The following is a 13659-nucleotide window of genomic DNA, read 5'->3' on the forward strand; positions in this document are numbered from 1 at the left end:
CGACCTACAACTAATAACCTAAAGAAATACTTACTAAGAATGCAATATATTTCTGAATGACACAACAGGGTTATTTCCACATTGGAGCAGGGTGCTATGCACACGGTGAGCAGCAGGTGGCGCATGTCTGTCACTCACCCATGGGCTTCGGCTGGCAGAAGGCGGCAGGGGCTTGCGCGCTCGCAATACATGACACCGCATGGGGTCCCTCATGAGCTCGGATGAGGCAGAGTCCTCCCCCTTTACTCGCCGTGCACAGACGAAGGGGGGAGGAGAAGAGCGCTAACCCGCACACACCGCCGGTATAAGGCTCCTGCGGCTACCGCTCGTAACCCCAGCGCTCAGCTGGCTCTGTTCACAAGCCATTTCTACCCCTGCCTCTTTAATTGGCTCGCTGCTGCCTGATTCTTCCTGTTCTTCACTCTCTGGTGATGGAATATCTGTCAGCAGATATTTTTGTTGTCCCTCCTCCTCCTGGCTGCAGATCATTGCTGTGTGGGAGGGCAGGGATGGTCCTGCTCTTTAACATTTCTTGCTAGACATCCACATGCGGCACGTTATCCTTTGCCGCTCGGGGTTTGCTTTGCATGGTCGTGCTCCTGAGTTCGGTACCGCCGCCGCTACTGCCGCTGCCGCTTCTTCACATGTATTTGGGCTCATCCTCACCCGAGCGATATTATGGTGAAATTCCCAGCACTCACACCTTACTGGCCGCTCATCCGCTTCTTGGTTCCTTTGGGGATCACCAATATAGCTATTGACTTCGGGGAGCAGGTAAGCTAGCGCCCCTCACTGTCTGGGGGGATTCCTGCTAATTGACACATCATCATCATCATCATCACACCATCATCATCATCATTCTATGCATCTAGCTAACATATACACAAATCTAAATGGAAATGTTCAACTATATATCTCATACATATATAATGAATATTTTACTAACATTTTTATTTATATATACATGTTTTGTGAATATTTTATACATAAATTATATATATATTGATGCTTTAATGATACATTTATTTATACAGTATACAGTAATGATGTCATTAATGATTATTTTACTCAGTGACGTGTTCTTCTGAGCTCCTGCTGGTACTGGTGCTGAAGCTGCTATTAGTGGGAAGGTCACGTGACTAGTATTGCAAAGGCTCTCGTTTATTGTTGTGATGTAGCTGGTGGTATCAGGGCTCATATTGACATGCTTTTTGTATAGTGATTACATTCATGTGCTGATCACCCCCCCATACCCACTCACCTTTGTTTACATCAGAGATGCTAGTGGTTTGAGTGAGGGAATGCTTGGCAGGAGTGCTGTCATCCTCAGTATTAACGCACACGGAATAAAGATAGGCTATTTTAACTCTTTCAAACCCAAACATTACACCGAAGCTATTAGACATTTGTTCTAATTCCCTGACCTTGTTTTTTTTCCCTTATCTCTAAAACTCTCATGTTTCAAACCTCTGACAGCGACCAAACTCTATAATCTCCCCAGCGCAGCCATTACAAATGCACTCTTTGCCCTGAGTGATTATGTAATTTCACATTGTGTAAACCACTAACATTTCCATTAACATATACAGAATAGAAACAGAAAAGAACGTGATTAGGTTTTCTTTTTTTTTAGCTTAAAAATGCCCGAATGCTTTCCGTAATGGTGGACGGAAAGCTAGGGTATATTGCTGATATCTCACAAGGGGGGAATATTGAATGGTGCAGTCAGCATTTTCAATATAATACTAATACATAATGATGCATGCTAGAAGCGTTTACACCTGGAGCTATTATGTGGCTTTTTATTGTAATAAAAATTCATTTGGTATATTCATCACATGATACATGCTGGCTCTTAGACCGTTTTAATGCCCCAAGGACAGTGAACGCAGATTACTTAATAGTATCTGGTTATACTGGAGAGAATACACATGTAAAGCAACACATTGTTTAAACAAATATCACATTTTACTTTTAGTAAATAGGGGTAATTTTCAAGGGCATACAGGTCATTAACTAAATGAAAATAGGCTATTATTTGGTAAAAAAAAAAATGTATTGTTTATACTGACAAAAATTTGCCATCTTAATCCAGGCTGGCTACTCGTGCCCAGTACACCCATATGTTATCTTGACCAGCTTTTATTTATTCCTTCCCCTTTCAACTCATGTATTAACTTGGTATAGGCTTTACACTCTTGGGCAGGGGTCTATGAACACTCTTGTAGTTAAGGCTATAAGTTGTTTATCGTTTTGTGATTTGAATTTACTTTTCGTTGTATTTCATCCTGAGGGTTACTTTTGCTCTAATAGATACATACACCGCTGCCTTTCCTCCTGACCTGGAGCAAGCTGGCCGCTTCAGAGCTAGCCAGAGAGCTACCTGTAGCTTGGGAGCTAAATGTTGGGGACCCCTATACAAGCATAAAAAATCTTAAAGGGAGATTAAATTGCAAAAAGTTGCAAAGTAAATTTTATTTAAATCAACAGAACATATGGGATAGAGGACGTTAAGAAGATACAGAATTCATTCTGGTCCTGAGACCTTCTCAAATCAGTCAGTAATGTTGGAGCTTTTAGATCCCTATTTACTCCTGAGGACACTCTAGTCTGTAGGTAATTGAATACACCTGCTGTTAAGTTTCCTTTCTAAGATTGAAAGTGATCTTACACTGTTTCCATTTTAAACCTTAATATTTATTGCAAGAATGCCTTGTGGGAAAGAGATCACCAAATACAGAACCTACTGTAGTAGAAAGTCGTCCGTTCCTGATGGTTACTAAACTGCTTTTCATACGCCACACATCAAGCTAATCCCATTCCTGTTCCATGCTCGGTGCAATTCTAGAGACTGTCTTGTATTAAAAAAATTGTTTGATTCAAAGCTAAATTAAATAATAGGAGCTCACAACCTTCTTGGACAGGGTAAATATGATATGTTCTCATATGGAACATTATTATTATTTATTGTTTTAAATAGCGCCATCATATTCTGCAGCGCTGTACAATGGGTAAACAGGACATGACAAATAGTATTTTACATAACAATGTGACTTACAGAAACAACAGGTGAGAAGGGCCCTGCTCAAATTAACTTATTATTATTATTACATTTTATTTATTAAGCGCCAATTAATTATGCAGCCCTGTACAATTGAAGTGGGGTAGTTAACACCTATAACAAATATACATTAACACACACCGACACATTGGATGTTGAGAACCGTGCCCATGAGCTTACCAGCTAGCCGTATGGTACTTTCATACAAAGTTCTATTCAGGAACGGTGGGTTTTTGATGGCCTCGCATGTGAGCTTACAATCTAAAGGAGTAGTAGGTTTCATTGAAACAAATGGAGGGGTGAAAAGAGGGAGCAGTCCCTGTCTTGTAGCAGTCATTAGGGTTTATAATCTAGGGACATATCAAACATTTCTGCATTGCCTCCCTCATGGAATAAACATTTCACAAGTGTACAGCTTCCCGTTGATGGCATCACTTGACTGCAGCTAAAAATACATGTCCACAGTGACCAAGCCATGGATGACTTTCTTCTACAGTACATGTATGATGTATAAAGTTTCCTAACCTGTGAGAATCATTGGTGTAGGGGGATACATTTTTTAAATTAAAATGATTTTATTTATGAGTTGAGGTAAGCTAGAATGTTTTAAATCCCTATCTTCAGAATGCATTACGAGGGGCCAACCACAGTGACTTTTCCCTGCGAAGGAGACACATTTTCATTAGTGTAATGGCTTTTTAAGAAATGTCCCCATATAAACTATTTGTTATTTAGGACCGAGTTGACCATTACTTCAGGCTGGTCCCTCACGAAGCATAGTTACACTGTTACACTATTTCAATAAAGACTAAATAAATAAATAATACATTTTATTTGCGGGAAAAAAAGAAATTGTGCAATTCCACATGGCAGCAGGGTTTAACCATGTATTGTTGTTATGTCATCAATCATATTTTAAAATCTGCCGTGTAGCCCTAAATGCACATTAATGCATATACTGTATATGATGGCTAAATATGTAACCTTATAATAATGCTTTTCCCATTCACATAAAGGGGTATTCATCAGTGTTCATCATGTGTTTGTACCCCCAGCTACTTGACTTGCAGGAGATGTGTTTGGCGGTGCCCATGCATGAGATGTCCACTGCCACTCGGCTCCAGTGCTGGGGCTGAAGCAAGAGTCCTAAGGGGTCTAACTAGACCCCCTGCAGGCATGTGCAGAACGCACTCCCGTCAACTGGGGCAGATTGTGAAATGTAGAGGGGCATTCCCATGCAGCTCTGTAGTATCTCCAGAAAAGTTACTTTAAAGCCAGACACCGTTATTTGTTCCCGTTAATTTTAACCTATTTCCCCTAGTATTCCTTTAGAATACATTTTTTTTATAGTTTAAATGTAATATTTTTCACAACAATTATTTCAATTGCATTGAAAAAAGAGATGCCACTTCCACGAGTGCTCCCTTCACTTTTGTATTTGTTGCAGTTCATATAATAGCATCCTTGGAGAGTTTCTCTAAAAAATGGAGTAGTATCAGATTTAAATAATCAGCATTTGTGTTGTCTACACCGACGAGCTATGTTCACTCTGTATAAAGTGACTTGTAGTCTGGTCTTGATGGCCATTGGTATGTGAGAAGACCTCATTGCTGCCCAGCATTCCTAAGAAATTGCTGACCCCTGTCCCACTAAACTGTTACAATTACGAAAAGGTTTTGTTAACGTCCCCCTAGGATTTAGAGAAATCACCTTCTTTTATATTAGAGCATTGCTTCAGCTGCACTCAAATCCATTTTACTGGCCATAACTGGGATTTTCTGCTATTATCCATGTTTTTTTCCATATCTTTAAAACAATGTGTTGTGAAAATGGGCAATTAACATAATAAAAAAATAGAAATTGTCACCTATGTGAAAAAACTTTTTTTAAGACCCCCCACACATTACCATTTAAAATGACTTAATAATAAAGGCAACCTTTGAAAAAAAATTACCTTACTTTATTCTTTCACTGAATTCTAATTCAACACTAAACTTGTCTCAATTAAATTATTTTCATAGATTTATTGCAGATGGCTTTAATTACAAATCTAGAGTCATTAATTTAAGCTGCAGATTGTTTGTGCAAGAATTCAGCTATATCAGTCACACTATATAGCCGTATATCACTCAGCCCACCACCGTGCCAACGTACTCCAAGTTTGGCGAGTCCTATATAATTATTCATGGCCAGGCCCGGAGGCTCAGGGCCGGATTGGCGTAGGGGCTGATGGAGCTGCAGCTCCAGGCCCCTACCTTAAAATAGGTCCAGTCAGGACCGGACTGACTGGGCCTATGTGGTCTCTACGGGCATAAGGGGCAGCAACTGCGACCGGGCCCGCCACTCTAGGGGGCCGGGCAGCCCCCACCAGGGCCGGCCTTAGGGGTGTGCGGCCGCACAGGGTTTAAATTAAAACATCGGGGTTTTTTTGTTGTTTTTTTTTAAACTTTATTTAACATCCTCCATGTTGGGGGCTGCCCGGCCCCCTAGAGTGGCGGGCCCGGTCGCAGTTGCTGCTTACTCTGGCAACAAGGTAAGTAGGGTGAGGGAGGGGGGTGCAGTGAGAGGGGGGAGAGGGGTTAGATAGAAAGGGGGAGAGGGGATAGATAGCGAGAGGGGGTACATATTGAGACGTGGGGAAGGGGGTACATAGTTAGAAGGGGCAGATAAGAAGGGGAGGGGTAGATGGGGAGAGGGGGTAGTGTGAATGCGTACGAGAATGAATGAATAAATGTGTGGATGAATTGTGTGAATGTCTATGAGAATTAATGAATTAATTGTGTGGATGAATTGCTTGAATGATTTGTGAGACTGCATTAATGAATATGTGCTAATGATTTGTGTGAATGAGTGAGTAAATGTTTGTGTCTATCATGAATGTTTAAGTGATTTGGGGAAATGCAAAGATGGTACATGAAGGGTGGGCTTTAACAATAAATAAATAAAAATGGGCTGCTCAGTCTTAAATGCCCGGGCCTATTTTTTGTCCCAGTCCGGGCCTGTTCATGGCTATATTGCTTACCAAGGAGCTGAATCAAAAAATATATATTTTTTAAATACTGCAAGCTGAGATCTGTGTCTCGGAGTGACGGGGTCAGCATAGAGGGGAGAAATAACATACTGCTGAGGAATATTCAGGCAGATCTTGAGAAAATGAAGCTAAGATATGTTTCCTAGAATGGAATTAAGTGTTTTGTATATGTGTACTATATTGCAAAAGTATTGGGACACCTGACCATTACACCAACAGGGACCTTTATGACATTGCATTTTAATATATATGATTTTGGAGCGTTTCTGGGGGGATTTTTGCCCATGTCTATGTATTTAGAATGCAATGTCGTAAAAGTCCCTGTTGGTGTAATGGTCAGATGTCCCAATACTTTCAGCCTTAAAGTGTATATATAAATAACAAGCCTCAAGCATATGGATATCATCTGTTTTAGATGTTGTAAAGTTCTGAGGGAGAGAAAACCGTTGACATATATGGTTGAATTATGTTGTGGTAGAGGTAAGGCACAGATAACATACATTCCTAATTAATCCCCAGGCTTTTCTCCACCAAAGTCGGTTGAATGCTCTATTGCTGTTGTTAATTACCGATCTAGTTAGCTGGCCTGTCGCATATACCCTGAAACCATGGTTTCCATAATCAAAAGCATGTTGGCAGAATAGGGTGTTTGCTCTGTGACTGCTTTCCATTCATGCATGATTCGCTGAAAACACTTTTAAACAAGTCTGTTCAAGTATGATAACAATTAAATGGTTTCATCCTTTGGACGTTGCCAAAAAAGACAATTATTTAGATAGGCAACAGAACTTTACACATTTCAATTCCAAAATATGTCTTAAGCATTAAGTGTATCACGTTGACATGTCCGGAAAAGAATACAAGAGAAGCGTCTTGGTTATACTTTTATTGGGACAACACAGAAAAAATATAGTGTTACATCAATCATTCAGGACCTCAAAGGTCTCTTCTTAAGATTAAATGACCTTTAAGCTTCTATGTTGGACTAATAAAAGGCATCGCCTTCGAGACAAAATTACCTTCCCTTCTGGGTCCGTATGATTATTTCTCCCCGTTGTGTTTTCTGTCTCAGTGAATATTTGTATGTGCATTCTTCCAAAATGAATCTAAATTATATGTATATATATATATATATATATATATATATATATATATATATATATATACATACCACTAACCTGACACAGAAGATTCTGCCCTGCTGTAGCAGTTAACCTCATCCTCCATGGTCTGAATATACTATGTGACAGAATAACCTGTCATACAGGCCCCCCAAGGTACTCAGAGATGGCTTCAGCCTGGCTGTAAAATAAAGATAGCACAGGTAGAAACTCCATTGTTTAACTAATCCCATGAATAGGATTGCTGCCAGGAGGCTGGGTTCTTTATCTGTTTATCCATGTTAATGCAGTTCTGTGGATATATGACTGCTGTATTCAGTTGAAGGTAGTTGTGTCTACTTATTGCGTACACATAGCAGGGTTCATAGGTGTGCATGCTGACTGGTGCTGGAAGTGATTTTGGCGACAACAGGAGGATACATATAGGTTATCTCTGGGAGTTACTACAGCTCTCTTGGTGAACCCGTTACATATTATTTATTTTTAATTTTTTTACTTTTCGGAAAAACACATACCGTATTTGCCCAAATATAGGCTGCACCCCCCCACACTATAAGTCTTTAAAGTGAGGGTGCGGCCTATATTCGGGGTTAAGCTCTGGAACGCGCAATTCGTATCGCCCGACGCCCGGGACATGCAGTTCCGGGTGCCGGGAAGGCAGCAGGTTTAGGATCCAGATCCTCCGCAGCACTGCAGAAGAACTGGATCCTACTCTCCAGCAGCTAGTGGGAAGTGCTGGCAGGGGAGGTTGTCTGCGTGATGCGATTAAACAACCTCCCTTGTTGGCACCGGAATCGCGCAGACGCCCAACGCCGGCCCCGCTAGACACCAGGAGTCTTCATTGGTAAGTCAGGGGGGCAGAGTGGCAGCATATCTGTGGGGGCAGAGTGGCAGCATATCTGGGGGGGCAGTGTGGCATATCTTGGGAGCAGACTGGCATATCTAGAAGTAAGGTGCATTAAAATGGCTATTGGTTTTCTGTTTGTATGTAAAATATGTTGGCTAACTGCATAATAGATACCAAAGATGTTAAAATACAGTATGTTTGGTAGAATACTGTTTTACTATTCCACTAATGTGTATTTTTTCTAAAAATATAAAATTAAAAAAGCACCTAACTTTTAGGCTGCGGCCTATAATCGAGCCAATACGGTATTAAGATATTCACAGAATAATAAATCAGTGGCAGAAAAGTGCTGCCGTTGGAAGCAATAAAGTTTACAAGATGGCTGGAGTGACCTTTTAAACTAAATGTTCCCAAAATAATTTCACCGATTGTAAAGCGATAAGAAAAAAACTATAAGTGGATTGATTAAGCTAAAGGGTAACTGCCACCATGACAGCTTTTATATCAAAATATATTAGTGAGATTAATGTTTTCTCAGCTTCAGTTTTATGAACGAGGCATTTACATGATGACCTTAAATTATAACAAAGCAGAAACATGCAACTACTTTACACGCTCATGTAGCCGGAAGCCCGATTAGACTTTGGCCCTGCAGGCTGTAAAAGAAGCCTACACAGTACTTTGCAATGGTTAATAGACCTGCAGTGATTGAAAAAAACTTGATTATTTACTACAGTACAAATGATCATTTAACTTTCCTCATTTATTTTTATACCACTTGGAGTATTTAAAAAAAAAATAATAATACAAAAATAAATTTAATGAGCTTATTTCTTTTGTGTGCTATAAAAGGCGGGCTGTGTTACAGAAGTATTTATAAGTAAAATAAATACAAAATATATTGTTTTGCAGTCAGAAACACAGGATTTAATATTTTATGTTTTTTCTCATTAATGGCATCTGCAGAGCAGTATAATGAATTCACGCATATAACAATGACATGCAAATAAAGACAGAATGCATGAAGAGCGTCAGCATTTAAAATATAATTTTTTTTGGTTTTGTAAAAAACACACTTCAAAGAGCCAGAGAGCCCTACTTTCAGTTACATTTAATTGTTATATATTTTTTGCAAGCCAAGGAGACAATGGCATGGGCTGGTTTGAGAGTTTGAACCCAGTTACTAGGGGTGAATAGATCAAGAGTCTAATTGCTTCCTCCCAATACCTGTGCATGCACAGAGACCAAGTTCTGCTGTGGGGAAAAAAAACGTTAAGCCAGGATACAGAACCAGGGTAGCTAGGGATTGATTGATTTTTTCCCCTTGGTGTCTGTTTTTGAGAATATGAAAATTTATATGTGGAATATGTTTTGTTTTAGTAAAACAACTGAAAGGTAAACAAGGCTTATGCTAGGTTGACGATATCATTTGTAATATGTATAAAAGATAAACAAGGTATACATCAAATTATACACACTATTCTTGGCTAGGCGATCAGGCCTCCCGGTGCGCCGCTGCCAAATGGGCTGCTTATAAGCATACCTGGGAACTTCTGGGCTTCGGTAGCCGGAGCCTTCCCTTGCGGGACGCAGCCAGGACTGCCCACTGATGTCGGCCGGCGGGTCTTGACCAGGAGAACGGGAGAAGCGGTGCTCACCCGGCAATCTCCAGGTCAAACCCGGAGAGTTGCCAGGTATGCTTATAAGGAAGGTCTGCACAACCTACCCCTTTATATTATAGAGGGCTGTGCCAAGGTGGCTCAACCTCCATATGATGCATGAAAGGGTGCCACGTGTGTAAGGATAAGTATCCATGGTGCGGCAGCAGACCAGGGAATGTTTGACCCAAAGTCTGATGATTTTTACTCCAGTCTTGAGATTCAGTAGTCGCACAGTATGTAGCTGAATTCTTAATAATATAAATTATTGATGATTTATGAGCGTAATAAATGTATGCTCCTCAGCACAATTGAAATGCCTGCTTGAATAGAAGCGATCTATTGAAGAGTTTTTGTTTTTTTACCTCATAGGTTAAGTTCATTTAGAAGGTCCCAAGATCCGAATATTAGCATTGTTTATGTTATTTAACATGCTTAATACTGTTTAAGTGCCTGGAAAACATATACTTCTCAAGTATTTGACCAAAAAGGTGACAATTTGCAGTTTATACACTGAAGGGTGCCACAAGGTTAAAATTTAACTTTCACCTTCCAGTTCACTTTTGTTTTGTTTGGTGTCACACGCTTTGCATGCATTTTGTCTGTGTGTATAATATATATACATATATATATATATATATATATATATATATATATATATATATATATAATACTTTGTAATGTATGTACTTGTTTGACATAGTAACTTTAAACTTCAAAAAACAGTTTTAATTGTTCGTTTTAATAACCTCTGATGAACACAACCCTGCAAACATGCCTTAGAAATCAAAGCCTCTGTTGGCATATAAACAGTAATACTCGGGGGCACTTTGGTCATAGATTTATAGCTTCTACTCCTCCTGCTGGGAGGCTGTTCCACTTACATACCACTCTCTCAATAAAGTAGATCTGTGTCAGGTCAGTCTGTCCCCGATAATTGATGCTTCACGGGTGGCTGCCCCAAGGTACACTACATTCCCTGCTACAGTAAAAGGACTCTGTGCTTTTCAGTAAAACTTGTGGAAACATTTCTAAAAGTTTCTATAAAAGATCAAAGGAAAAAACAAAGGCCCAGACCATCAATTTACATTTGAAGTTTTATTAGTTTTGTTATTTTCATGGAAAATATGTTGAAAGACAAAATACCCTTCCTTTTAAACCTTCGGATAATAAGCTAATGATATCCATGTGGGGTAAGATATTTCCCTTTCTACAGCAGAAGGAAATCTTTGAATTCTTTTAGGTCTGTATCTGTATCAGATTCCCGGGATGGCAGAAGAATCCATACCAGCTCCTGGAAATTTTTCGTTTTTAGATGTGCCAAGTTTATGTTTTGTATTACAGAAACCCCCTAAATATTAAAAGGTCACCCGAAGAACTCCAAAAGCTACAAATGGTTAATGCAACTTATAACTTTAGAATACTTTAGTGACCATTACTTTAGAGAAATCCATAGAATCCATGTTTTAGGCGAGAAGAATGGAGAATGGTTGATGCATACCAAAAAATATAATTTGGACTATTATTATTATTATCTTTCTTATTATCTTTTAGCGCCAACAGTTTACACAGCGCATCTTACAATGCATGTATTCAACGGGGTATGACAAGACTAGAATTGACAGACTAAGACAGGCCGATAAATTAGGTGGGGAGAGCCCTGCTCGCAAGTTTACAATCCTGAGGACTAGGCATTTCTTAGCAATTTGGCTAGCATAATGCATATATAACTCGTTTCGTTTTTCTGTTTGCTCCTATCAGATCCTACCCGTGTAAATAGCAAGATCTGTACTGGCACAAAGCTGTGATCATTTTGCTTTGTCCAGCAAAAGTAGCCAGCTGGCTGTGTGCTTACAAGTCCGACATAACTTTGTGCTCCCACTGATATCCTACTCAATGCCTCTCATGCCAACGTGTCCTAAATTGCCTGCCAAAAGTGTTACTTGTGCTGTCTCTGTCATCAAGACCCATACGGGTTCTGTGTATTGACATACATACAGTACGTTTACTAAGGGGGGGGGACATGATAAAAAAATATCTAGTTTCTTTTTTATTGTTATGGCTTGGTTTAGCATAAATGGGGAAAATGGAGAAAGTACATTCTTTTGTTTTTCCACACTATACCATGTCATTGAGAGGGCACAGCAAGAAGTTAAAAAGGGCAATCCTAAAGGACATCCATCTACTTTATAGGTATCTTCCTAAATTCTTCTCAGGTTGATAATAAATCTATTGTGTCATACAATTGTGCATGACACCCTTTGCCCATTAATAGTTCCATTTTAAATGCGTCTCTATTTAGTTGATACTAGAAAAGTAAATTTAAAATGATGATGTAGGTGGAGATCTATAGCCACACAATAGCCCTCACCAATATCAGAGCAAAGTGTAGAGGAGGACCACGTGTCTGCTGGATACAATGTATCTCAATTCAACAGTATATTGACTGAAGAGTTGGTCCCATCTGAATAAACAATTCTCTGGAAAGTGCTCACCAAAGAATGGTCATAAACACAGAACTTATGGAAAAACCAGGGTGGTAATTTTATAACACCAACCTGTTTCGCCATCTTCAAAGTAGAGGGAGATTTATGGCCAATAGAAGATTATTATCAGTTCTTCTCTGGTTGCACTCTTTGTCATAGTACCAGCCATACAGTATTATAGCTATTCAGGACTTGCTAATGAGTAACCCTTACCTTAAACCAGATGGTCCTCCATGAATGTATTTTAGGGGCATTTTCTTCAGACATGCTAAGTGATATGAAAAGAAAAATATACATATTTTTTCTCATTGTAAGTACTTGATGATGGCTCAAGTATAAAGTATCTGAAGAAACCGATTTTCCTTTCAGAAAAGGTAGTATATAATTCTAGCAAAAATGGTTACATTATTTTGAATGAAATATGTCCAGAAGATTTGGATATGACTGGCTTAATAGAACAGTTTTAATTATAGTACTTACGTAGAACCAAAATGATTTAATAATTCCTTATTTTTTATCCTTCATTTCTATATTTTGGCCTTCTTTCTTTGCAATGCCCATAAATACGCATCAAGACGTAGTTTCTAGCATACAGTATAAGGGAATCAATGTGGGTATCTTTAGAACTTGATCTGTAGACCCTATGGATAAGTAAATAATGTATCTAATATTTTAGTTGAGTAAATAAATATGAAGCCAATGAAATGTGAGATCATCATTATGAGGAACATTAATCAAACTTATATAGAGTAAGAAAACCAAGTAGCTGGATCAGCCAGGAGCAGACACCTTCAATTCTTTCAGGGATTATCTCTTAAGCAATTGGTAGAGGAGCCAACAAGGAAGAAGGTCATGCTAAGTTTATTACCGTATTTATCGGCGTATAACACGCACTGGTGTATAACACGCACCCCCATTTTTGAACAAAAAAACTGAACAAAAAAAACTCCATCAGAATCACTGCTATCTGGGAAACCACACACACACAGTAAGACACACACAGTAAGACACACACAGTAAGACACACACACACTCAGACACACACACCCTAACCCCCCTTCTCAGGATCTCCCCACTCTCTCCCTAACCCCATCCCGGTCACTTACCTTCAACTCCTGTGTTGGAAGCGTGAGGCGTTTGTCTCGGGTGCCGGCGCTCACTGCTGAGCGCCGGCACCCGAGACAAACGCCTCACGCTTCCAACACAAGAGTTGAAGCGCTGCGGCAGGCGGCGGCGGCGGCTGGAGGCTGGCGGCTGGCGGCAGGCGGCGGAGGCTGGCGGCTGGCGGCAGAGGCTGGGGGCAGGCGGCAGAGGCTGGCGGCAGGCGGCAGAGGCTGGCGGCAGAGGCTGGCGGCAGGCGGCAGAGGCTGGCGGCAGAGGCTGGCGGCAGAGGCTGAGGCAGGCGGCGGCGGCCGCCAGCAGAGGAGTCCTGGATTTCTGTCAGTCAGGGGGGCC

At 40.2% G+C, this 13659-nt stretch overlaps 1 protein-coding gene across 1 annotated transcript in view; it reads left to right on the forward strand.

The window, feature by feature from the left end:
- The first annotated feature begins 218 nt into the window (after positions 1-218).
- Positions 219-13659, forward strand: part of ANKH (ANKH inorganic pyrophosphate transport regulator) — a 54963-nt gene continuing 41522 nt past the window's right edge. The window contains exon 1 of the mRNA XM_053466251.1: positions 219-774. Within this exon, the coding sequence (XP_053322226.1) occupies positions 679-774 (96 nt within the window). The 5' untranslated portion in view covers positions 219-678. The remainder of the gene's footprint in view (positions 775-13659) is intronic.

The sequence above is a fragment of the Spea bombifrons genome, chromosome 5, assembly GCF_027358695.1.
Source record: "Spea bombifrons isolate aSpeBom1 chromosome 5, aSpeBom1.2.pri, whole genome shotgun sequence".
In the NCBI taxonomy this organism is placed as follows: domain Eukaryota; kingdom Metazoa; phylum Chordata; class Amphibia; order Anura; family Pelobatidae; genus Spea; species Spea bombifrons.